Raw genomic sequence first — 25,519 nt, 5'->3', positions numbered from 1 at the left:
CCTGTGAGGTTACCATTCAATTAAGCCTCGCCTCTCATCACTACCAGAGACGTTGACTGGCCTCCCACACGGTCCCCCAATCTCTGTTCTGTCCCGAGCTGTAATAACACTGATGTGGAACCTGCTCAGTCCTGATCCGCTGTGTAAAACATGCTGGATCACTGATGTTGCCTTTAGAAGCATGATACTAGGCGTCACTGTTTCTCTGTGCATTTCTTTATAGTCATTTTCTAGTAATAGCTTATTTCAACCTTAAAACAAGGGGATATTAGGATCAAATTATGAATATAATAAAAATAATAATCTTCTTCCCAAATAACACACAACAAAAAGGAGAATCACTATTTTACCACTGCTGATAAAGCATTTTGAATAAAAATGTAGTCGAGAAAATGAGCCGAAGGGAAACTGTATATAAATCATCATCGTAGTTACAACCAGGAACACATCTTTCCGCGCAGCTCAGTATTTGATGTAGTCTTTTCTGGCGCAGTGACTGGCTGTAGGGCTGAATGTACAGTTTGAGTAGGACTGCAACTAGCAATTGTTTTCATTATGATAAGTTAATAATTATTAGTCTATAAAATGTCAAAGAATGTTGAAAAGTTTCAGAGACATCGACTTGATCAGAATTGCTTCTTTTGGCCAATCAACGATCAGCAATGTTAAGATATTTAATTTACAATAATTTTATTTGAGAAAAGCAGGAAATCCTGATAGAGGAGCTTGACAAGCACATATTTTTAGCAAAATTCACTCAAGAAGTAGTTGAATGCGAAAGGAATAAAGATGACAAAGTATATCCCTGTGGTAATAAAAAAAACAAATACTTTCATTTACATCAAAAAACAACCATTTAAAGAGGCTGTACCAGAACAATTTCCATTAGTTTTTCCCCGTCGGCAGTCGCACTCCTCCTCCTCCTCCTCCTCCTCCTCCTCCTCCTCCTCCTCCTCCTCCTCCTCCTCCTCCTCCTCCTCCTCCTCCTCCTCCTCCTCCTCCTCCTCCTCCTGCCACTTTAACATGCACTTTAACTTAAACACACGTCACTTGAAACACACACCTAAACACTTTAACTTTATTTGTTGTCCGAGCACTTTATCATTATTTTTATTTTTATCTTTATCTTATCTTATACTTAAGTTCACTGTTGCTGTCGCGTTGATTGTTGTTTGTCATGTCTAAATGTTGCACCTTCCGCCAAAAAAAATTCCTCGTTTGTGTAAACATTCCTGGCAATAAAACGGTTTCTGATTCTGATTAAAAGATTTCTCTGCACACTTACACTGGCTGGGACGTCCTGCTAGCATCCAGCGAGGGTCATACGGAGTCTTTGTAGGCAGAAAATCCACCAGACGATCCACGGGATCCTTGGCGCAGAGGATTGGCACTGGACTAGATTTACACTGAAGAAAGGAAGTTGTCTTTAATTCACGATGACAAAAACTTCACGGCTCCAAACGTTCATTTATGACACCGATATGGGATGCAGCATCCGAGTCAAAAATGACAGATTACCTTGGGCATGTAGGATAGCCACGCCAGAAGCGCGAAGACTCCCTCAAAGTCATCACAAACACTAGTGTGGGTCACACCGTTGTTGTGCATTATTTGAATGCCGCCAAGTTGGTTGTTCGATGTGTACACTTCCCTGCCCAGCACCTGTGACGGGACAAAAACGAATGTGTGTATTTTACATCATTGGGTGAAAAAAAAACTACATTTAATTTAGTGTGGTTTCACACTTTACAGAACCTCCTCTCTGCATATTGCCATCTACCAGTTGTGATAGAGGCTGTTGTTGCATCAGGAATCTGATCTGAGATGGAAGCCACCAAACTATTTACCTTCAAAACTGCCCCTCTGCCAACCTGAAGCCATAAAATCTCACTCCCAGCCCACCCTATTTTCATAAGCGGGCTAGAACAGGTGGCGGGGCCCTGACATGGTTCCATAAAAATCAGAGAGGAGCTCAATCCCGACCCTCAGCTCTCACCTTTTCAGCTATCATTTACTTTCTTTATTACCATTAATGGTTATGTATCTGGCTACAAATCTAGGGCACTCTCCTAAAGCTGTCAGGAAAGCCTGCGGCCCCAGGAAACATTGCAGTCACCTTGACATACACAAAACCTCTATGCCTGTGGCCATCACCGGCTTCATTAGGATTCCACAGCAGAGGGAAGAGAACGGGGTAAAGGAGGAGGAACAGAGAGGGTTGACTGGGAGGAAGAAAACGAGGGGCCGACTGGATGTAAAATCTCACTGGGGTATTTATGCTATTAGTTACTATCCACTCCCCATGAAAATATGAGAGCTTTCCAGCAGCTAATGAAATGCTGATCTCTGGGTGGCCGCCTCCTGCCCTCAATTAAGTTACAGTTAATAGCCAGGAAACCGTAAGATAAACAGGGAGAGAAACCATACTTTTCTTTCTAGATGCCATTTAAAAATAAACACAACAGATATTTTTGACCACCATCACCTTTGCATCGCTGACACTTGTCATTAAACATACTACTCTACTCCCACAAATAGTGGTAAACAATGGGGACATCTAAAAACAATTGAGCTCCCAGCAAATAGGTATGCCATCATGGGATCATTTGCATGATTTGTCATGTTGCAATCTGTCATCTAATTTGAAATAGAGTCATCTTAATTCCCTGACAAGGACAGAGAATGGAAAACACACGCACACGCACACACACACAGAGAGCGAGAAAACAATCTGCATCAGCAAAACTTTTCCTTTTGATTAAAAACAAATGATATGGGTGTCCTGCACCGCAGCCTCCGGCATGTCACTCTATTTCTATGCAAATACAACTTCATGGTTCACTTTCAATTATTCCATGAGAGTGGCAGGCAGGCCTGTGGCTGGGATCGGAGAGGGAATCCTAGTCGAACAGAACGAGGCAGGAGGAGGCCTGATCGAGTTGGAACAGCGCCAAAGCACACTTTTCTGATTTATTTTTCTTTGATGGATAAAGCAACATTAACCCTGCCATTAAATATTATAGAATCTGCTGTTTCTAGTAAAATATATACATCTTTTTTTAAATACCAACACAACATTTGCTGTTCTTCCTATATTAGTTGAACAGCTTAATAGGCAACTGAGAATTTCTGAGTATTTACAGAGAAGTCTAAATAAAATGTAGATGCATCAATTGTGAGAATTAAAATATAACTCATGTGGCACTTATTCAGTGTCGCACTGCACACAACAGCATCACGTTTTCTATGTTAAACACTTGGAGGAACACTATTTTTGTTGTACTGACATATACATTTAGATAGTAGATACTGTTACCTTGTTAAGTGCAGACGCTCCAGTAAGGATAATGTGAGAGTTGTCCACTTGGATGGTTCTCTGTCCAAGCCTCACCAGATATGCCCCAATCCCTATGGCTCTGCACGTGACCTATAGGTCAAGACAATCACGTTACGGCTTGCAAGCTAATCAACTCTCGAGCAAGTCTCCGGTCTCGAAGATCACCCAAAATTCTACAGCTCAATGCTAAGGAGGAGGCAACGTGTATGCATGCGTTTGTTGTACACAAGTGCTCCCACTTCAGTCTCACCAGGTTCATGGTGATGATCTCGTCATAAGCCAGAGAGGATTCTCCAGCAATCATTCCTGACCCTTTCAGATTCTCCACACCCAGCCCATCATCTTTTCCAATGATGTCAGTGATCTTGTACCTGCATGGCAACACATATATTCATTTAAAGCCAGAGGTGACCCTCCAGTAGCCTCTGCCGTTGCAGTCTCACAGGCTTTTAACCGTGAAGAGGTAAACACTTGACTGACGGTACAGAATCTTGAATATTCATTTCCTGACATACAAAGTGAAGTGCTAATGGTTAATAAAAAATGACTTACCTGGATTCTCCCTCATCCTCCACATGTTCACAATGCACAGAGTTCAGGGCTGAAACCTTCTTGTAATCCTGAGGTGTGAGGTAGAGATACTTGAATCCCTGGGAAGATAAAGAGTAACGACTGCTTAGTTACGATAGACAATAATACAGGTGCAAAAGATAAAATCATGAATCTTTTGAAAAAAATAATAAAGGGGAGAAGGTATAATCAGGATCAGAGAACCAAATACCGTAGTAAAGAAATACATGAGGTATAGACAAATAAATAACAGTCAGCAGGTGATTTTCTGAAACATTTGAAAAGAAGCGCACATATGCACTGTTATGTTTGCTGTCTGACCTTATAAGGATCAGCTATATCCTGCCAGGCCACGTGGAACATGTGTCTGATTTCCTCCGCCAGCCCGATGCGAGCGCCACTGTTGGCTGCGATGTAGATCCGCGGGATGCGGCTCTTCCGTGCCATCTCTGAAGCCCGCAGGAACAATATGTCCTCCTGGGGCCCAAATGAGCCGATCTTGTGCGTGATGTCGTTACTTATGACGATGATCTCACGTCCCGCTGGATATTCTGGCGTGCGCAGGGTCATCCGCCACGCCACCATGCCAATCTGTGCAGACAGAACAGATGCACGGTAAGAGCAGCGATCTATAAATAGTGTTCCATAAAAATACAGTAAACATCCTATATTTCTTTTAAATTAAAGAAATAATGTATTTGATTTAGACTGCAGCATTTTAGAATAACTAGACATAAGTGTTATGTCTTCAATGCATTAAGCATTGCCATACAACAATAACGAATTTAGAAAGAACTCAGGAACACAGATAAAGAAACAGAGACATCTACAGAGTGAAAGGGAAATTACACATTTAAAAACATCTGTATTCGTTCATCAAACTAAGAAGACTGACCTCGTTGCCCCCCGGCAGTCTGTTCATCTGCAGCAGCTGACCTTGGGCATCGAGAACCAGCTCTGTGAAGGTGAGTAGCTCAGAGGGAAGGGGGCATTTGGGTAAGTGGGCGAAGGTCTGGAAAGAGTGCCACAGCTTTTTCAGAGCCTGGGACGAGAAATGAAATAGTCAGAATAAAGTTATTCCGCCAAAATCCTTTTGGCCAATCGGCATTTCAATGCATAACGGGGCAAGATGTGAGCTATTTGTTTTTGTATGGTACCTGTCTGAACATTTCTGGAAAGTCATAGACATAGGTGGTGCCCAGAGTCTGCGCCTGGAAGCGCTTAGACTGCAGCAGGTCCTTGGTCACATAGGGGGTGTTGATGAGCATGCCATGCAGCGGCCCTTGCTTGTCTCCATATGCTCGGAACATGATCTGAACAAAGAGGGACAGAGTGAGTAACTTTAAAGATACGCTGACGTCTTGACCTCGCCAGAATATCACGATTATGACAATGATGATGATGATGATGATGAGAATCTGTTGTACACACTGCTGCAGCATTAAGCAATACAAAGTACATGAGGTAACACTTCTACACACTATGAACCCATTCATCATCATACATGAGGGCCATCGGACAGCCAGGATCATTCACTTAGGAACTATTAGTGCAGGTATGTTTGATACCGGAAATTTCACTTACATGTTTTTGCTGAATTGGGTCAACTAAAAACTCTGCATCATGTTTTTCTTTGCCAAGATCATTCCATGCCACATTAACACCCGCTTTATAATAACTAGACTTTTTTTTTGTTGGTTGACTTTTTAGAATCTTCCAATAGAAACCAAACTCAACAACTCTCACATTCTCTATGGTGGATGGTTGATGGACAGATGAATGAATGGCTGGATGAATTCTAATTTACCTAATCAGCTGAGAGTTACAGAAAAACATCTTTGACTTTACAAGGGAAGCTGGTAAATTGCATTCTGGGAGCTGAAATCCTAAGCCAGGGACTGGGCAATAAGCAGATGAGATGGAAGATGTATGAGTGCCCCACCTGTCGGTCTTGGGGCCCCACCTGTCCCGTTCGGGAATTAGTGACCTCCTTGTACAGGCTGATGTCCAGGTAGTACCCAGATTCATTGGTGAGGAAGAGTCGGATGGGGATTTGCTTTCCAGTTGGTGTCAGGCGGATGTTAATTTTCAGTTCAGCCTGCAGGACTCGCAGCTTCCACAGACGGCTGCCGTAACGCATCACCATGGAGCGCACAGACTCCTCAATCTGAAGTTCGTAGAGAAAGCAAACTCATTTATTAAACTGTGAGCTGGAGTATGACTGCATGAGAGAGATGTGTGCGCGTGTGTGTGTGTGTGATAGTTTCACAAACCTTAGATGGGTCCATGATGACTGTTGGGACAAAATTGAGGAAGATATGGTTGCAGTCAGTTCGTACAGTTGTGTTGTTGAAAGCCACCTCCAGCTCATCCATGGCCTCCAGCAGCAGACGCTCTGCCTCATTGTGAAGGTATTCGAACGAGGCCTCCTGTCGAAGGAGCAGAAGAGAGAAACTGTCAACAGGTGCAGCTATGACCGAGTCAAATCAAAAAGAAATTTTTTGACAGAGAATCCAAGCCCAAAGGTCGTGCCTGTATCGTCTCACCTTTGTGACCAGATCGGAGTGGCGGATGATGGCTCGCACAAAGAACCGGTAGTCCGTGACCTCTGTGCCCACCTCCACACGGGCAGCACCCAGGTACAAGTGCATCTTGTGGTTGGCACACGGAATGGCAGTGAGGGCAAAATTGCGCATGCGGTTTAGCTCCAACTGGAACGCCAGTGCCGGCTCCAAATGGCGGTAGATCCTGTCCTCCTCAAACTTTTGAGAAACGGACACAATCAAAAAAACAGAAAACAACATTCTAAATGAACCTACTCAAAGACTTTCCTGAAGAAACTTTCTACTATCAAAGTTAGGCTTTCCTGCATCATCTACCTCATTAACAGAAGATTGGCAATTTCAGGAGCACCGAGTTGATGCAAGAGTAAAAAGATGCCTGTGAGCCGAACACTGTATTAAGTAAATTAAATTATGGGCAATCTCGATCTCAGAAAGCTGCTAATGGGTGTCATTTCTCTTAAATGGGGGGGGGACATAATTAAAGAGTTCATTACTTTAATGAGTTTTGGTGGTGTCATTGTAGTGAAACTATCAGGGGTAACGGAGAGGAAGAGCCATCACTGACTGTGATAGAGTGAAATGTAACACTGCCAGGGGGGGTGAAAAGTTGTTTTCTATAACCACAATACGGTTTTGAATAGTCTCCCAGCCACAGGCAAATCAATCAATCTGTTTTATTTTACACATTTATGAGTTAATTTGCAATGTCACGATAACCTGATCCAGAATGCTTCGTCTTTGCCATTTAGACCTGAGCAAACACTGATTTGGGACATTCAGAAGATATTTAGATGATTTGACAAACACTTTGTATTATCTAAAAACACCCACCTTGTCTCTGGCACGGAATGTGAAAAACTTTGGGAATTCCCTCTGTGTGGAAGATAGCGAGACGGAGATAGAAAGGACACAAATAAATCAATAATGTCTCTTTAACAAAAATACATACTTGGAAGCACAGCCGTGATAAGGACACTAAATCAGTTAGACACGGACAAACTATAAACCTAATCACAGCAGGGGACAATAAGCCGGGCTCTGTATTATGCAGTGATGATCAGGACTTTGTTGTACATGCAGCCATCTCAGCACTCACTACAGCAATCAATGCAATATTCCCATTTATCAGATGGAGTCCCCCACTCGCCAAAACAATGCCAGAGCAATTGGGGACGCTCTCATCGGCTCACTGCCTACACAATAACAAGGGGACTGCAAAGGGAAACACACTGGAAACCGTCACAGCCATGATTTGACACTGATTACACATCATGTTCACCTTCTGAGAGAGCGAACGGAAGGAAAAAACAAAAAACAAACAAAACAAAATTTAGGATGAGTATGCAGAATGGTGCCGACTACTGAAAACCTCCTCCGTGTAACAAGGGCCACATAATGATGGGGACACGAGTTAGCGTGATTAGCTCTCATCAGAGACCGTTGTCCCATCAAAAGAAAAATCAAGGCCTATTGTGGGAAAATGACAGCAGCCGCGAAGAGCATTCCTCAAATCTAATCCCGTTTCTAAATCCCGGTCAATATCATTCAAACACTCGTGGGTGTTGTGTTGATAAAGGGTCAATCCTGGAAAGATAAATGCGGTCCTGCGCTCTGCAGCACAATGGACCGTTTCAGAAAACCGCTGTGATTGGGGGTTTAATTCCTGCTTTGCTATTCGTGCTAACAATGTGTGCTCACATTGCAGCAAGGCACTTACAATTGACATTTCATGGCAACAAACGTCTCTGCAATGAGTCTGTGTTTGTTTGTTTTTTACTCCGTCTTCAAATTGCAGCTACGACACCAAATATTCCTAAACATGTCCCGAATCATATTATTGATTCGGGACAATGGTGGGTTGAGTTCCCTGTATTTGAGCTGATGCAACACAGATGAATAAGCTTCCTCTTGAAATCTGATAGCTGCTATCTTGTCAGGGCGTCTTGTGAGGACAGCAACTTGTCAAACCTGACAAGAAAAGGATCACGTTCAGTAGTCACTGGTGTGTCGGGGGATGGGCACCGCATAGCCCTGCCTTGTGAGGTCCATCGTATTTCTTCACACACAGCTCAAACAAGTTGGTTTGATGTTAGCTTGTAAACATCGACGAGGCTGAGACCTTAGCAACACTATTCCAGGCGTACTTATGACACAGAATAAGTTACTTGCATACATAATTTGTGGTATTATGGCTCTTAATGGAACGATCAAGTGGTCACTGCTGAGGGATATTTGGACATATTTGTCTTTCGATCTCATTAATCTTTCCTTTGCAGATCATCTACAATATTCTAAGACAGATATGTTTCAGACTGTGTGGATATTTAATGTGAACATTGGTAGGATATGATTGAACAGTTTTCAACCATTGATGACAAGTCACTCTCCCACATTTCAGTTGTCCTCCTCTACTTACATGAAACCTTTGGTCCACCTCACAGTTGACTTGCTTCCTGAAATCCTGTCATCATAAATGCAGCAAAAAGCAAGGCATGCAGAGACAGAGACAAACGGGAAAATAAGCTTGATTTCAAATGCAAAATATTATCACACAATGTTGTTGCATACCAACAAAGTAATAAAGTATTAGTAATTAAAAAACGAAAGGAGACAAAACAGTTCATTTGTAAAAATCTGGGGACATGCTGAATTGGCAGCGCATTGTGGACACGGGTAGTTGACTTGGTAAGTATTAAACAGGGCCCTTACCTCCTGGGCCACAAGGAAAGTCAGCCGACGGATGCCGTGTTCAAACAGCATAGATTTCTTAAATGGGGGTGGGGAAAAAAGCAAAAATGTCAGGATGATAATAAGCCATTTACATTTTTTTACTGCTTTAATCTAGAAGCCTTGTTGTTCACCTTTGTGTGAGTGAACTCCCTGAATATGGCTGCCAGGCCGTCGTCATCAATGTCGCTGTCCGTCTTTATGGCCACATTCAGGATATGGATGGGCTCTTCCGGGACGCTCTGGATGACAAAGCAATTACACATTTCACTCGAAAGGTCGCGTTTCAGTCGCGGAGGTCAAGGACAGGCCTGCGACTCTCGGTTCTCGTCACCTTGGTCTCCTCTTCCCCGTAGAGGACAGGATTGCCTCCTTCTGGAAAGGTTGGACTTGGCGGAGGAGAGTCAGAGAAGCAGCTCAGAACGTCGTAAATGTTCCTGTAAAGGCGGCGAAGAAAGAATGGAATAAAAATCATGCATGCAGTTAAATCACAAAAAGAAACATCGTCTACACCTACTGACAGAATTCATCAATTTTCAGAAACTATAAAAAAACGACTGACTTGTTGAACTCCTCGAATGAGCGGAAAGCGACCATGGCTCCCATTCGCTGGCAAGGTGGCGTGAAGGACGAGTCAAGCAGAACGTCGCTGACGCTGGCGATGTGCAACATGCCGTAGTGGTTCAGGTTGGAGGAGAATGACATCCTAGGGTATCGACAGAGAGACATCACAATGGGACTCTGCCGCACCACGACAAGGACTGTGTAGAAGTTCCCCATCCACCTTTAAAGAACCTCACAGCAGTTTTTATTCCACAGGTTTTTTTCCGTGAAATTCCAGATTCTGGGGCATCGTGATGTGTGAAAATTGAAAACACACACATTTATGCGTTAATTGTAGGAGACTGTTTAGTATAAAAACTGAATGAGGTTCAGAATATAAAACGCAAATAGGAATAAATGACACCATTGCATGTGACCACAGATCACGTGTTGGTCCATTTAAAGCAAAGTATTCCTTTCCGCAGAAAGAGCCTTTAAGTATTCATGTTCCAGTTGGTTGGGTGTTAGTCCTTTCATTAAAACAAGCCGTCCCAGAAGATACACCCACATTCAAGAGGTTTTGTGTGTCAAACCTGTCCGCAGATTCCGAATCAGCAGCATTTTTCTCGTCCGCTTTATCATCCTTAGATTTACTATCTTTAAGGTCCTGGAGTTTAGTTGTCTTTAATCTAGTGTCCGCTGTTCTTGCAAAGTCCAGGACCGGAGCAGAGATTCTCCTGACAGGACAGTTACAGTCATCGGTTTCAGTTCAGGAGATTTGCACTGGCGTACAACATTTCCCCAACATGTAGTTATCTTAGAATCATTATTACTATCACCACCTCACATCCCAAGTTATTCTAAATATCCACACAATTGAAGCACATACACGCAACTGTTTGCAATGTCAAACACACACACACACACACACACTGTTGTCAGCAAGATTTAGAAACATTGCATTTCTCAGACTAAATTCAAGCTGCTAAATCCATTTAATTTGGGGAACATTTAGAGCTCCAAACAGTTGAATCACCAAACAATGTGTTGACTTCATCACCAGATGAATTAATTACGATGCGAATGACTGCTTTGGCCTAGCAGCTAGCTAGCCTAGCCTACAGTTTACACGATTAGTCTATGCAATGAAAATAATGTTTACAATACCTGTTTAGAGTGGGGATGTTCCCTCTGCAATCAAACAACATTGATTACTAAGTGGTTAGTGCCAGGCATAAGGAGGGGAAGACAGTCAAAGTGAAGAAGTGTGTGTGTGTGTGTGTGCCCTTTAACTTGAAGGATGTATTTTGCTCTGATCAATATCTAAATGAATGTCATTAATGGAAAAATGGAGGATAAAGTAAATTGGTAGTGGCTCTCTTGCCGTAAACACACATTTCACTTCCTCCTGACTGCTCCCTTGACAACATGCATTAGGTCCTGATAAAGTCAGCTAATCATTTCACACGCATGCTGGCTTTAGTTCAGTGACGAGCCGAACGTGAAGGTTAGTTCAGACAAGTGCAATCACAAGCATGCGATCAAATGTATGTGCAATGGCATTTTGGATTTGAAAAAAAAAAACAGCATCAACAAGCTGACTCCAACATGGCAAAAAAAATAAAGTAGCACTGCGAGGCGATGTGCAAATGTACCGGAACATCGGAACATCCACAGACAACACCACACAGGTAGGATCGAACAGATATGGCCCAGTACATCGTCTAGTAGAAACTTTTTGCATCTGGTTTCTCTGAGATTCTCAAGTTTTACACAAGGAGCGCCCCAATGTTTTCCCAGGGCTGTGTTGCTTGTGGGCAACACGCAACACACACACACACACACACACTTCTGACAAACCAAGAAGTCTTGCAAAATACCTTCTTTTGCACACAAGGGGCATTTTACATGGAGAACAATGAACAAGGGAAGACTGCTCGGAAGGTGTGAAAGGAACCGCGGCACCATGGATGACATCAGATCGTGAAGTAAACTTGACCGCTTCAGTTACATTGATTTTAAAAGTAACTTATCCATCAATAGCACCTTAAATATTAATCTTATAATAATAATAATAGGCATTGGAGTGATACGTCTTGTGCAACCACAGCACACCTCCATTTGTCTAACACAGTGGCATGTGAGGTGCGAGGAGATGCAAATATAGAGGGAGCCACCAAATGATCCTGATGAAGAAGAAGGCAGTAAGTAAGAGCAACAACAGATGCTGCCGCTAGAATATGTACTAAATTAGCATTAAGTAGTCTACAGGACTGTCTCAGAAAATTAGAATATTGTGATGAAGTTCTTTATTTTCTGCAATGCAATTAAAAAAACAAAAATGTCATGCATTCTGGATTCATTACAAATCAACTGAAATATTGCAAGCCTTTTATTCTTTTAATATTGCTGATTATGGTTTACAGCTTAAGAAAACTCAAATATCCTATCTCTAAATATTAGAATATCATGAAAAAGTATACTAGTAGGGTATTAAACAAATCACTTGAATTGTCTAATTAACTCGAAACACCTGCAAGGGTTTCCTGAGCCTTGACAAACACTCAGCTGTTATAAATCTTTTTTTTACTTGGTCTGAGGAAATATTAAAATTTTATGAGATAGGATTTTAGAGTTTTCTTAAGCTGTAAGCCATAATCAGCAATAAATCAGAATAAAAGGCTTGCAATATTTCAGTTGATTTGTAATGAATCCAGAATGCATGACATTTTTGTTTTTTTAATTGCATTACAGAAAATAAAGAACTTTATCACAATATTCTAATTTTCTGAGACAGTCCTGTATATATATATATATACAGGGTTTTTCCTGCATAGAGAAAATGTGGGCGCGCGCCTAAGCCGTTTTCCCGAGCGCCTATGGAAAAAAAATCTGCGATGGAAAAAACAACAACAAAACTGTGTTCATCACGTGCATGTCAGCGAATATGTTCGCAATAGTATGTTTCAAGGAGGCTACAGCCGAACCCTTGTTCTGTTTTGATCAATAGTAATCGAGTTGATAAGCGTGTCTTCTTGTCTGATCAATACGCAACTGTGAGGTGCGCGAAAGGACAGTGACAGAAAACGTGCGCGCGCCCAAACATTTTTTGGGAGCACCGAAGACCCATTTTGACCCAGGAAAAACTCTGTGTGTATATATATATACACACTACCGTTCAAAAGTTTGGGATCACTTAGAAATGTCCTTATTTTTCAAAGAAAAGCATTGTTTTTTTCAATGAAGATAACATTAAATCAATCAGAAATACACTCTATACATTGTTAATGTGGTAAATGACTATTCTAGGTGGAAACATCTGGTTTCTAATGAAATATCTCCAGAGGTGTATAGAGGCCCATTTCCATCAACTATCACTCCAGTGTTCTAATGGTACATTGTGTTTGATAATCGCCTTAGAAGACTAATATCTGATTAGAAAACCCTTGTGCAATTATGTTAGCACAGCTGAAAACAGTTATGCTGGTGATATAAGCTATACAACTGGCCTTCCTTTGAGCTAGTTGATTATCTGGAGCATCACATTTGTGGGTTCGATAAGACTCTCAAAATGGCCAGAAAAAAAGAACTTTCATGTGAAATTCGCCAGTCTATTCTTAGAAATGAAGGCTATTCCATGCGAGAAATTGCAAAGAAACTGAAAATTTCCTACAGCGGTGTGTACTACTCCCTTCAGAGAACAGCACAAACGGGCTCTAACCAGAGCAGAAAGAGAAGTGGGAGGCCCCGGTGCACAACTCAGCAAGAAGACAAGTACATTAGAGTCTCTAGTTTGAGAAATAGACGCCTCACAGGTCCTCAACTGGCAGCTTCTTTAAATGGTACCCGCAAAACGCCAGTGTCAACGTTGACAGTGAAGAGGCGACTCCGGGATGCTGGCCTTCTAGGCAGAGTGGCAGAGAAAAAGCCATATCTGAGACTGGCCAATAAAAAGAAAAGATTGGTATGGGCAAAAGAACACAGGCATTGGACAGAGGAAGATTGGAAAAAGGTGTTCTGGACAGATGAATCCAAGTTTGATGTGTTTGGATCACACAGAAGAACATTTGTGAGAAGCAGAACAGGTGAAAAGATGCTGGAAGAGTGCCTGACACCATCTGTCAAGCATGGTGGAGGTAATGTGATGGTCTGGGGCTGCTTTGGTGCTGGTAAAGTGGGAGATTTGTACCAGGTAAAAGGGATTTTAAATAAGGAAGGCTATCACTCCATTTTGCAACGCCATGCCATACCCTGTGGGCAGCGCTTGATTGGAGCCAATTTCCTCCTCCAACAGGACAATGACCCAAAGCACACCTCCACATTGTGCAAGAACTATTTAGGGAAGAAGCAGGCAGCTGGTCTGCTGTCTGTAATGGAGTGGCCAGCACAGTCACCAGATCTCAACCCCATTGAGCTGTTGTGGGAGCAGCTTGACCGTATGGTCCGCAAGAAGTGCCCATCAAGCCAATCCAACTTGTCGCAGGTGCTTCAGGAAGCGTGGGGTGACATTTCAACAGATTACCTCAACAAATTAACAGATAGAATGCCAAAGGTCTGCAATGCTGTAATTGCTGCAAAAGGAGCATTCTTTGACGAAAGCAAATTTTGAAGAAAAAAATTAATACTTCAAATACAAATCATTATTTCTAACCTTGTCAATGTCTTGACTATATTTTCTATACATTTTGCAACTCATTTGATAAATAAAAGTGTGAGTGTTCATGGAAAACACGAAATTGTCTGGGTGATCCCAAACTTTTGAAGGGTAGTGTATATATACATATATACACACACATATTATATGAATAGAATGAAACTCCAAAATATTGATCCCTGTCCATAATGTCAGAGGGGAGGGGGGGGGGGATGCACAGTACATGAGGGTTGCGGGCATTGTAAGTGATCTATACCTGTTGGGGTGCGAGGTGGGAAGCATGAACTGGAACTCTACGATACACGTGTTGTCCCTCAGTTGGCGATGCTGGACGCTGTTGAGCTCATAGGCGATGTATGCTCTGCGAACGTATACCTGCGGTTATTGGAGACAGAGGATATTAGTTTGACTTTTGAATCGCCTGCATTTTATGCAAATGAAGATGATTGCTGCCCTTACCTCAAGGGCAGCCATCCTGACGACCTGATTACTGTGGTAGAAGAAGTTGGGCAGAACGTCAAAGATGGACGTTTCTGAAAGGATCAGATTCTAAAAAAACAAAACGGGGAATGAGTCACCACAGAACCAGTTTCAGAGCACCCGATGAAGCCAGCTCCTTTGTCGCCTACCTGCAGGTTCTCGATGCAGAATTGGTGCCCATACATATCAATGGCAGAGAGGAAGATGGACTCCACCTGGTTGTGTCGTAACTCATACGAGGGGAGGTGGGAAGCGATCAACACCTGGATACAGCATATGAAAGGAACACTTTCAGTTCATTTATGTATTATTAAATTAGTTATAGCACACTTTTTCATCACAGTTTATGAAAATCTCTTCAGTTATCTTATCTTAGTTACGTTTCTGAGCATTACCGATTGTTATATTCTAAATGTTCTATTGTTTCATTGTTCACCAATTAAAAAAGAAAAGGCGTAGATAGTGACATCTGGTGGGGAGACTCTCACCGGACCTCATGGATAAAACAATTTATCCCATCGGAACATGAAAATCTTACAAAAAGAAGCTTTAACCATTTCAGAATAAGTCATATTGATATGGTTGACTTAAAGCAGGCCCAATAAATCTGTCAAAAAAAATTGAAATTGACATCCAACCTGCCGGGCTCGCAGTGCCACCTTGGCGTTGGTCGTCTTGCTGAGCTGGGTGAGCTCAGTCAAGATGGTCATCAGTTCATCCGTCAGCGTGGGATCACGGCCACACAGCTGATCCTAGACACAAGAGAGGAGAGCGTCACGTGGCGTCACTGGCTAGATATCTGAAAACTCTTTTGGTTTCGACTGCGCAAGGGCGGACACTTACAATGAGCATGGTAACCAGCAGGTTCTTCTTGGTGACTTGCGCATGGGAGAAAATGTAGTTGAGCACGTTTGCCATGTCGCTCTTGTTTTCCTCACGCAGCGCGAACACACACTTGTCATAGTGTCCTGTCAACAAGCCAACATGTAAGAGCTCTGCTAAATGCAGCACAGGGCAAGTGCAGTCACAGACGCTGAGCAGTTCATTGTGAAAGAGCTCCACCCAGTGGACAGAATAAGTAAGTGCAACTCTTCTGAGGAATTGAAGGACAGCGAAACTGAAAGCACATTACTCTTGCATGAGTGTCAAAAGTGTCAAAACCGAGAACACTTTGAAACCAATAATTAAGTGCAGTCACTCACCATTCTGAAACTGGATCTCTACCTTAAGGTACTGTCTGAGCAAGTCCATCACCACGGCCTTCATGTGACCTCTGATGCCGCTGCGATACCTTTTCAACACAAACACAACCACAATGAAGAATGATGCATTGTACTGATCGATCAATGTTATGGTTACAAATAAGAGCATGTCATGCAGCAAATTTAGATGAGGCATCTAAACTTTTTTTCTGCCGGGAAGGTTGTTCCCAACCAGTTATGTTCAAACAAGCTGGTCTGTTGTGCAATTTGCCACTTCGGGTCATAGGCTGTACTGTAAATGTGTGTGTCGCACTCACTTCTGCACCAGCTGAACGATGCTTTGTGTGTTCATGAAGAAGACTTCTCTCTCAGACTTCTTGTTCAGAGTAGCAGCATGGCTGTCCAGGATGTTTGCAATCTGGAAAGATAAACAAAACGTGAAATTGAGCCCACCAGCAGCCGAGACTCATAAGAAATGAATCCCAGTGGCCCCCGATGAACCCTCTCTTAGCTTGCTCCCATTATATCCAGAGTGTGATCCTAATTGAGTGGGATCTTTCGTCCTATATACATCATTAGGTGTGTCAACACCTCCTTATTACTAGTCATGTTCGTGTACTGGCCTGTCTTTGCTCTTCATAAACTATGCATGAATATATGAAGATGCACAAAATATTTCATCAGTAATAACATCAAATCCAGTGGGTTGTTTATATAAACCAGCAAGTTGCAGGTGGATAGGCATCTTTTCTCAAACTTTAAAAAAAGGATAATATAAACTGACCGAAACCAAAGACAGAGGCAGTATTGCTTAACCTTTTGCAGATATGTGGTCACTCCTGTTTGCACATAACACTTAACAAAAAAGGACACTGTTTCTAGCCAGCTGGCACATATAAGTGCAACTGAACACCAGAGTTGAGAGTTGAGAAATCCCACCGTCAAGCCAACGCCACGTTTAGACGCAATAAATCACTGGAAACCAAAACTTCTCATTTATTATAACAGGCGATTACTGCCGTTTTGTTGACACTTTAACGTGGCCGATAAATGTGCTACGTACTTAAACATAAATAATTGCTGCTTGCTGCGGGGATTACCTTGGAAACCTATTATTAGAAAAACTGGGAGGTGCTCAACAGGAGTTTTACTGTTGTTGACATGGTGCGCTTTAAGTTATGAGGGCGTATATTTAGTGTGTGTTGCTGGGGCACCTGCTGGCTCGGGAACTGGCAGAGCACGGAGGTGATGTTGCTGGCGTACTGCGCCATCTCCTTCTTGATGGACTTCTCCACAGCAGGGGGGATGCGACCTGACACACTGGTCATGATGTCTTGAAGCTCCAACAGTGGCAGAGAGGGATCGCGCATGTTTTTCATCAACCTCTCCACCCAGTCTTTCAACTAGGACAGACACAAGAGGTACGTGGTTTGAGAAACTGCTCACAGTTCGAAAGCGCTGACGCCGACGTGTATCCAGGTGTGTGTGGACGTGCAAGTGTGCGAATTCTTACCTTATTGCTGAAAAAAGGCTCAGGGAGACAGTAGCCGTTCATAATGTGAATAAGATAATCCAGCGTGTTGTGGAAGACTCTGTGTAGCTTCTCCCCTCTCAGTGCCACTGCCTGGATAATAGGTAGGGGCCCCGTGTGCAGCACGGCCTACAAGACAAACATAAACACTTATTGCACACGCACACACTTGTTCAGCAGAAGACGCTGAGAAATCCCAGTATGGAATGCACACGTCAGACAAACTGTACCTGCTGCACTCGGCTGGGGTCATCCAGTTGAAGCTTGGAAATGACACAGCCAGGCACCAGTGCTGCTCCAACCCTCTTCACGTAGTGAATACAACCAGACTCCAAAGCGGTGAGGGTCATCACCATCTTCATCACCTGGAATGTACAAGTGCAAAGTTTAAATCCGTACACTAAAACCAACGTGTACTTGGTACAGCTTGCAGCTTTCTCGTAGTGCTCACATACGCCTTGACATACTGTACCTCTATCTCGGCATAGCACTGGCCAGAAAACACGTGCCCGCCATCCTCGACCATGTACTGGATGAGCTTTCCAGCTGAAGGAGATCGCAGCAGCGAAGGATCATTCTCTCTTTCAAAAACACACGTCTTGTTTCCAATCGTGATGCGATACCTTGGGGGGGGAGGGAATAAGATATTTTGTCTCAACACCCACGAAAAAAAAACAGAAGTCTTAAGTGCTTCAATTAATTTCTGTAACGTTGTGAACTGAATGAAGATATTCTCAGGCAAATAACTAACAATCAGCAAAATAAACACATGCCATTGCATTATCCATTTATTCAATATATTTTACTCTGTGGTACAGCTTATTTAGGAACAATTATTTCATTCTGAAGTGTTGTTTTCCCTCTTTACCTGTCCACCTCCTCCTTCATGTAGGTGGTGTAACTGCTTCCATCATAAGACAGCAAAAGCCCTCCGTCACTGAGCCGATGGACATCCACCTCAACGGCGGAGTGGTTCATGATGACCACGTAGGAGTTGGGACACTGGCGGGTCACCGTCAGGACGTACTTAGTACCTTCATAGATCAGCTCCACGTCCACCGTGTTGAGAAGTGTGTGTGCTGGCAGCACCTGGCCCCTGGTCAGAGAGTAGAGAGGATCTCATGTTTTTTTTCTTCTCCATGGCGTATTTACTGCTTTGAATGGATTAATACGACTGGCCATATTTATACCTTTCCAGAGAATGCAGAAAGTTGGACACGCTGTTCCTTAGATTGACATCGGCCACATGAAGAGCACCGCTCACAATTCCCAGCATGGTATCGGGACGCTCCGCCTGCATAGAAATACACGTTACTACTTAGCCACGAGAAAAGTTCAAACTGCATTGTACCATATATATATATATACACAATCTAATAGTACTTGAGGTTGCTATTATACTAATAATACATTTATTATCTTAGATGTAATGTGTTTTCAGCACTGGAATTATATTACGTATGTCAAAACACATTGTTTCTTGTTAGTTTTCCCAGCGGCCACAGCTGGAATATCTCAACATACCTGCATCTTCTCTGAGATAAGCCTGTCCAGCCAGCCGGTGTCAATGGTGTTGTGCTGAAAGCTTTCAGTCTCCAGGAGCTTGATTAGGTATTCCACTGTGGTCCTGAAGTCTCCTCTGATGGACAACTCCTTCAGAGCCACCACCATGTTGCTAGAAAAAGAGACATAACCACATATGTCAATGACAAAAACCTCCAAATAATAATTCCATCAGAAAGTTCTTCTAAATATGCATTATCATTAACAATAAATCAATTGTGTTTTTTTTTTGGTTGATCATTTTGACTAAGCAATGTTCGTTTAAATGTTGCGTTTACTCACGAGATGGCTTCTTCCCGATTCTCTCCCCAAGAGAAACAGTGTCCAAACTGAGAGTCTGCAAACTCGTGCAGCCCCCCGGCCGCTGCCACGCTGAAGTAGCCCCACACGTTCTTATTGCTGCGGAAATTCAGCTCTTGCACTGTGCCGGAGCTTGGCTTAAAACCCTGCAAACACACCACGCTTCATCTCATAAACTGAATCAAAATAACAACCCAATTGACACCGAGAAGGGTAACATTTCGAAATAATAACGATGGCCTCTATTCATGGTACAATAGGACTCCAATTATTTGGTGTGATGCTCACCTCATCAGGGTTTTCGCTGGTGATGCGTGCTGCGATGACATGGCCCCGGGGGGAGGGGGCTGTCGACAGGCCCTCGAAGTCAATGTGAGAATCTCCCCACGGCTGGACCCCATACAGCATCCTGATGTCTTTTATCCTCTGAAGAGGTATACCCATTGCAATCTGACAGGATAGTACGACACAGGTTAATGCACGGGAACTGACATCACAAGAACATTAAGGGACAGACAGATGGACGGGCCTTGGACAAACAGGGTAACCAACACATTCATGGATTATGATTGTATTTGCTTTGATCCACATGCGTATTTCCTAATACGCTTATCTGACAGCTTTTCCGAGACAACCGATAAACACCATCTTTCTGACTGATCGTGAGCCCCTTGTCCTTTGTCCCAGAGAGCATGTGTCACTCCCACAGCAACACTGCCCTTCAGCTCGACTGGCACTGATTCATTTACACACAATCTCAAACACTGCTGAACAGACCATGTGACCCAGTGCTGCTGCAACCAATAGATCTACGACACGGTTTTCCTGCATACTGCCTCCTTCTTTTGCAGTCCGTTGCCATGGAGACAGGGGGGCCCGTCTAGTGGTAAGCGGTGAAGCGTGCTAACTGTGTTTGCTCCATGCGAGTCCCAGACTCATACGTACTGTATGCGATGTAAAGTGTGCTCTTGGTAACACTGACGGCGTGTCTGGGTGGGACTGACCTGCAGCTGGGCAGCAGGCAAGTTGACGTCGGCCACCATCTCGGTGCAGGGGTGTTCCACCTGCAGACGAGGGTTGAGCTCCAGGAAGTAGAAGCTGCCATCCTGGCTGTAGAGGTACTCAACCGTACCTGCACTGACGTACCCAACCATCTTAGCCAGCTTCACTGCACACTGAGGAGAGAAAACCACTCGTCTCAAGGTTCAAACACTTTAAATTAATCTAAATGCACTTTGCTGCTTAGATCTCCATTTATCAGCTTTATACAAGAACAAACAATGAAAGTTGTATTGTACCCTTTCCATATCCTCAAACACGTCAGAGGGGGCGATGGTGGCAGGAGCCTCCTCTATAATTTTCTGGTGCCGTCGCTGCACAGAGCAATCTCTCCCAAATAGTGAAATTGCATTGCCATATTCATCGGCCAAGATCTGGACCTCGAGGTGGCGGGCGTGTTTGGCTAGCTGCATGACGAAAATAGGTGAACCTGGAACTTCTGCCTGGACCTGGAGAACCAAAGAGAAAGCCAACCCTTGCAACAAGTTCACAAAAACCCAATTCTAAATGTCCGACACCATTGGGATCTCTAATGCTACATTCGGACCCCATCGTATGATGCGTTACATCCTGCATGATGTTTCAAAATAAATGCTGGATTTAGATGGAGTTTTCACGTACCTGTCTGAAGAGATTTGGGAAATCGTCAGCACAGTTGACTTTACGGATGCCTTTGCCTCCGCCTCCTTCTGAAGCCTTCACCATGATGGGGTAACCGACTTTCTCTGCAGCCTGGCAAAGGAAATATACAGCTGTCTAGCACACATACAACTATGCATAGGATACATAAGCCAAAAAAACATTATTTGGGCTTTGCGGAACATCACTGAAATGACATGCTTACTTTGAGGCCATCCTCCACATCCTGGATGCAGCCGAGCTCAAACACGTCAGCTGGAACATTGATGGTTTTCTTCTTTTGGTTGCTCTCTGTCCATTCCACTGTGAGGCCTGAGAAAGACAGACGGATGACATATTTGGCACACAAGCAAATATTTTTCTCGATTTTTCCAAGCTGATCATACACCAAAAGATACACAAACTGTGACACACCTGAACCGCTCCAGGGCAGGGTAGGAATGCCAGCTGTCTGAGCCACGATGGACGAGGCAATCTTGTCTCCCAGAGCCCACATAGCCTGACTCGGGGGACCTGTGGTAGGAGTTACCAATAAGGGAAAAAGAAGAGTGAATGGATAATATGAAGCTTAGTGTAAGGGTCAAAGTGATAGGCATTGTAAGAAGCTTCTCTTACCCATGAAAGCAATGCCATTCTTGTGAAGCAGATCTGGGAGTTTGGGGTTCTCTGAGGCATGACCCCATCCAGCCCACACCGCCTGTAAGGACCAGGAGACAACGGGTATAAGGTCAACGATGCAAATATTAGTCGCTGTGGGGAAAACTACAGATATTATAAGTGTGTGGTCATACCTGAACAGGTATGCGTTTTGCAATGTCCAGAATGAGCTCAACATTGGCATAGTTGTTATTATTCGTCCCTCCTGGCACAGGTACGTAATGATCTGCCATTTTGATGTATTCTGTGAAAAGACACAACCACAGATTTCCCAAATCAACATTCCTTGCGTGATACATAATAGTACTTCTGCAGTGCATCCTGACACTTTATCAGAGTCTATGGCACTGGAATCGTGTTTTATTTACTTTTTCAGAAGCGTCATGCTAAAAACTCACCTGCATTGGCCTTAAGGTCCTCCGGGGTCACCATTACGACAAAGCGGATTGCCCTTTCATTGCGAAACATCTCATAGGCCCAGCGGCGGATGGAGCGCATGCATTTGACCGCCGCAATGCCATTGTTGGCAATAAGCACCTGGAGAAGAAAAACAGTTGAGTTACCGACGTTGATTTGCTCACATTAGGTTGAAATACTTCATAAATACTTGATGGTCTAATCCGGTTACAGATGCTGCTGTGTCCATGTGCGGCATGACTTCATATTGTACTTTTATACATTTAAATGTCCGTGTGATCCAAACAGAATTTGTTTTAGAATTCTTGACCAGTCGGTTTTCATAAAAAATAAAAAGTGCTTGTACATGTGCGAAATTGAAATCTTCACCTTCTCGATGACCTTGTTGCCACCAAAGCGGGTGACAAATTCCGCGGGAGAGGCCACGGTAAAATCTCTTTGAAGATCAATACGCCGGCGATCTCTGCCTTGCTTCACTAGGTGCAGCCCTGACATGCTTGGCCTGTCAGGGCGAAGAACGCAACAGCCATTCGTACCACCGCTAGTTTTGGGAGGAACAGGGTATTATGTAGCTCTGATAACCAGAAAGATGTGCAAACACAAGACAGGAATTCAGATATTGGGGAAATGGATAGTACACAAGGACAGGGAGGTAAATGGCCGCCAGCTGGAAGGTGTGGCAGTGCCTAAGGCTCATTCGGCAGGCTGCTCTCTGTGGCCTTATGTGCGTCATTGCATCACTGTATGGTTACCCACAAGAGACAAATGAGCCCATACTGAATAGAGGGGGGGGGGAGAGACACCCCATCCAGTATTTCCAGTTTAAAATCTACCGTCCCCGAGCTTCTTTAGTTAGTGACTCCCATGTCTGGTAGACATTAGATAACGACATTCTAAAAATGTATTAAGTCAAAACAGGATTATCCACATGGCTGGGTGCATGACATTGTTACATGTTTAGAAATGAAAATACCATACAAATTGAAAGACAGAACATAGAAACATGTGCACAAAAAAGAAAGGAAACACCGTGCAATTATGGTGAAGGCTATTCTGCACATCAGCATCTCTCATGTAAAATCTCAAACCTTCTGCGAGGCATGAGAGTAAAGTGTCACAAGCCCTTAAAATGTGAATGTGACAGTGGAATGTGAGGTCTAGGCAGCCCAGTGAAAGACATGGGGCTGGCAGAGAAACTAAAGACACCAAAGTTCTCCCATTACTGAAAAGCTCCGACCGTCGGACTGAGAATTACTGTTTTTGAACACTTTCCCAAACCCACATGCTGAAGTCTTCCAGACCTACCAAGACTCAGAACACAAATACATCTTTTAGCAGAGTGCATCTAGTGAAACTACATATTTTCACATGTGCTGGTGAAGGGGCTGCTTTAAACTACAGGCCTGCACCAGCAGAACTAGTAGTCTCAGAGAGACAGCGCTCAAAATTTGCACATTCACCTTTTGCATCTCACATTTGCAAGCCACAGAGCAAGAATGGGATTGAAGGCTGCACACAAAAATTCAAAATATGTCTTCATATTACGTAAATGTAATGCAGCATTTTGGTTGTAGTTTAAAAATGACTGAACAAAAGTAAATACAAAATACAAATGTGTCTGCATGGTTAATAACACCTTTTTTTTTTGGAATACCTGAACAATAAGAAATAAATATATAAAATAACCTGGATCCACACACACACTTAACCGATACCAATATTCAGTGAAAACACTAAAGAATAGAGGAGACAGACCGGGTCTGCATTCTAACCTTAGATTGTGCGTGGGGCCATCAGTGCGGTCCAATCCTATTTCAAAGTTGCTTGAGCTGTCAGAGGACGGCGACGAGGAGCGGGTCTCCCTCTCCTCCAGCTGCAGGCCAGGCTTCCCGAGGTTCTCATCCTCCGAGTTCTCCTCCGATACCGATCCCACAGTGAAGTGCGAGTGCAACGCCGCCACCGCAGGGCTCTTCTTGGCAGCGCCGTCCTGCTGAGCCATGGCGGGGCGACACGAACACGCTGCGAGTACTGGACCAGGACAACGACAGTGGCAGCAACGGTTAAAAAGGAGATACAGAGAGTCAAAAATATCAAGGTACGGTTTGTCCCAAATGCCTCCTCGTCTGGTGTCAGACCCTGTTTGTCATGTTGCAAAAGTGAGTTTCAGTAAGTTATGTAGCTAGTGTTATCTTGATAAATGCAACCGATATTGCAACACTCGGACTCAGGGCGGTTCGTCCTGTTAGCAATTGTTTCCACATCCCCAAGGGGGTAAAAGAAAAATGTGACACGTATATGTAAACGGTCTATAAAACATATCCATACAAATTCTGCCTGCATGATAGATACACTTAAAAGTGTTCCCGCCAATTGGAAAACAAACTGTTTAGCTCATGTAATGCACAACTGCATGATAACAACCGTCGGTTGCATTTAACTTAGTAGTGGACTTCTCCTCGTGCAACAGCTGATAACTTATAAAAGACATGTACGACATCAACCACCCTGCGGAAACAATAATACAGCAAATTTCCCCTTGGGGATTAATAAAGTATATATCTATCTATATATCTATCTATCTATCTATCTAACTGCCACGGTGCTGCTACATGTTGTTCTTTGTTTGTTTGTTTGTTTCCAGCTGCTCCGCCAAAGTGGTAGGAGCGGACTCCCAGGTATGGCACACCACACCTTACCGTACAGTCGGTCGATAGATGCTCGCGGGACCAGAAAAAGCGGAGCACCGCGGACACACACACACCGCTAACGTGAGCTCTAGGGGGGGTGGACGTCACACGATGGTTCCGCGCACTGACTCGAACCACTTCATTTTCACGGCAATGACGTCGAGCTAGCCAACAGTTAGCGTGAAGTCAACCAATCAATGGGGAAACGCCGGCTGTCAAGTCAAAGCTATAGTTTCCTCACTCAAAAACCACAGCCACGGATAAACTGAAGCGCAGCTAGCGCTAGATGCTAGCAACGTAACCGATAGATGCCGGCCGGTTTACGGAAGTAGATCATACAAGAACCCGGCGGTGCCACTGGGACAGTATTGCCGACTCGTCAACGCACTAACAGACAGACATAATCTGAGATGAGCGTCTCGTCTAGAAACTGACTCACCGGTGGAGATGCACCGAAACGTAATCCTGAAAAATAAATTGATCACGCGAGAGCCACGAATTAGTGGTGTCTTTTAGACATGTCACTGTCTAGTGGTGATGGGGAGAGAAGAGGAGAAGGGAAAAGTCACAACATGATGAGGTAACAGAG

General features: G+C 43.6%; 1 protein-coding gene across 12 annotated transcripts in view; it reads right to left on the bottom strand.

Annotated features, from left to right (window-relative positions):
* The window catches only part of acaca (acetyl-CoA carboxylase alpha), a 32,280-nt gene extending 6,761 nt beyond the window's left edge, over window positions 1-25,519 (bottom strand). For 2 of the 12 annotated variants that reach the window (XM_056439803.1, XM_056439871.1), the window contains exons 1-46: window positions 25,370-25,508; window positions 24,016-24,271; window positions 22,613-22,784; window positions 22,225-22,363; window positions 21,961-22,070; window positions 21,785-21,866; window positions 21,584-21,682; window positions 21,375-21,481; window positions 21,152-21,262; window positions 20,770-20,979; window positions 20,476-20,646; window positions 19,760-19,921; window positions 19,454-19,617; window positions 19,133-19,283; window positions 18,799-18,902; window positions 18,477-18,704; window positions 18,081-18,231; window positions 17,839-17,973; window positions 17,591-17,737; window positions 17,292-17,480; window positions 16,395-16,495; window positions 16,078-16,166; window positions 15,719-15,843; window positions 15,514-15,627; window positions 15,025-15,138; window positions 14,855-14,944; window positions 14,652-14,770; window positions 10,909-10,932; window positions 10,335-10,478; window positions 9,761-9,904; window positions 9,533-9,635; window positions 9,333-9,440; window positions 9,181-9,237; window positions 8,888-8,932; window positions 7,303-7,344; window positions 6,454-6,669; window positions 6,181-6,336; window positions 5,850-6,074; window positions 5,065-5,220; window positions 4,803-4,949; window positions 4,229-4,498; window positions 3,890-3,987; window positions 3,588-3,708; window positions 3,317-3,427; window positions 1,519-1,662; window positions 1,286-1,406 (exon numbers count right to left, since the gene is read on the bottom strand). In XM_056439803.1, coding sequence (XP_056295778.1) covers window positions 1,286-1,406; window positions 1,519-1,662; window positions 3,317-3,427; window positions 3,588-3,708; window positions 3,890-3,987; window positions 4,229-4,498; window positions 4,803-4,949; window positions 5,065-5,220; window positions 5,850-6,074; window positions 6,181-6,336; window positions 6,454-6,669; window positions 7,303-7,344; window positions 8,888-8,932; window positions 9,181-9,237; window positions 9,333-9,440; window positions 9,533-9,635; window positions 9,761-9,904; window positions 10,335-10,478; window positions 10,909-10,932; window positions 14,652-14,770; window positions 14,855-14,944; window positions 15,025-15,138; window positions 15,514-15,627; window positions 15,719-15,843; window positions 16,078-16,166; window positions 16,395-16,495; window positions 17,292-17,480; window positions 17,591-17,737; window positions 17,839-17,973; window positions 18,081-18,231; window positions 18,477-18,704; window positions 18,799-18,902; window positions 19,133-19,283; window positions 19,454-19,617; window positions 19,760-19,921; window positions 20,476-20,646; window positions 20,770-20,979; window positions 21,152-21,262; window positions 21,375-21,481; window positions 21,584-21,682; window positions 21,785-21,866; window positions 21,961-22,070; window positions 22,225-22,363; window positions 22,613-22,784; window positions 24,016-24,242 — 6,043 coding nt within the window. In that variant the 5' untranslated portion in view covers window positions 24,243-24,271; window positions 25,370-25,508. Of the gene's footprint in view, window positions 1-1,285; window positions 1,407-1,518; window positions 1,663-3,316; window positions 3,428-3,587; window positions 3,709-3,889; window positions 3,988-4,228; window positions 4,499-4,802; window positions 4,950-5,064; window positions 5,221-5,849; window positions 6,075-6,180; window positions 6,337-6,453; window positions 6,670-7,302; window positions 7,345-8,887; window positions 8,933-9,180; window positions 9,238-9,332; window positions 9,441-9,532; window positions 9,636-9,760; window positions 9,905-9,977; window positions 10,479-10,908; window positions 10,933-14,651; window positions 14,771-14,854; window positions 14,945-15,024; window positions 15,139-15,513; window positions 15,628-15,718; window positions 15,844-16,077; window positions 16,167-16,394; window positions 16,496-17,291; window positions 17,481-17,590; window positions 17,738-17,838; window positions 17,974-18,080; window positions 18,232-18,476; window positions 18,705-18,798; window positions 18,903-19,132; window positions 19,284-19,453; window positions 19,618-19,759; window positions 19,922-20,475; window positions 20,647-20,769; window positions 20,980-21,151; window positions 21,263-21,374; window positions 21,482-21,583; window positions 21,683-21,784; window positions 21,867-21,960; window positions 22,071-22,224; window positions 22,364-22,612; window positions 22,785-24,015; window positions 24,579-25,369 lie in introns of those variants that run through there. The other 10 variants (XM_056439811.1, XM_056439812.1, XM_056439822.1 and 7 more) reach the window with 10 other exon arrangements.

The sequence above is a fragment of the Pseudoliparis swirei genome, chromosome 3, assembly GCF_029220125.1.
Source record: "Pseudoliparis swirei isolate HS2019 ecotype Mariana Trench chromosome 3, NWPU_hadal_v1, whole genome shotgun sequence".
NCBI classification, from domain to species: domain Eukaryota; kingdom Metazoa; phylum Chordata; class Actinopteri; order Perciformes; family Liparidae; genus Pseudoliparis; species Pseudoliparis swirei.
This window is presented reverse-complemented; position numbering and strand designations above follow the sequence as displayed.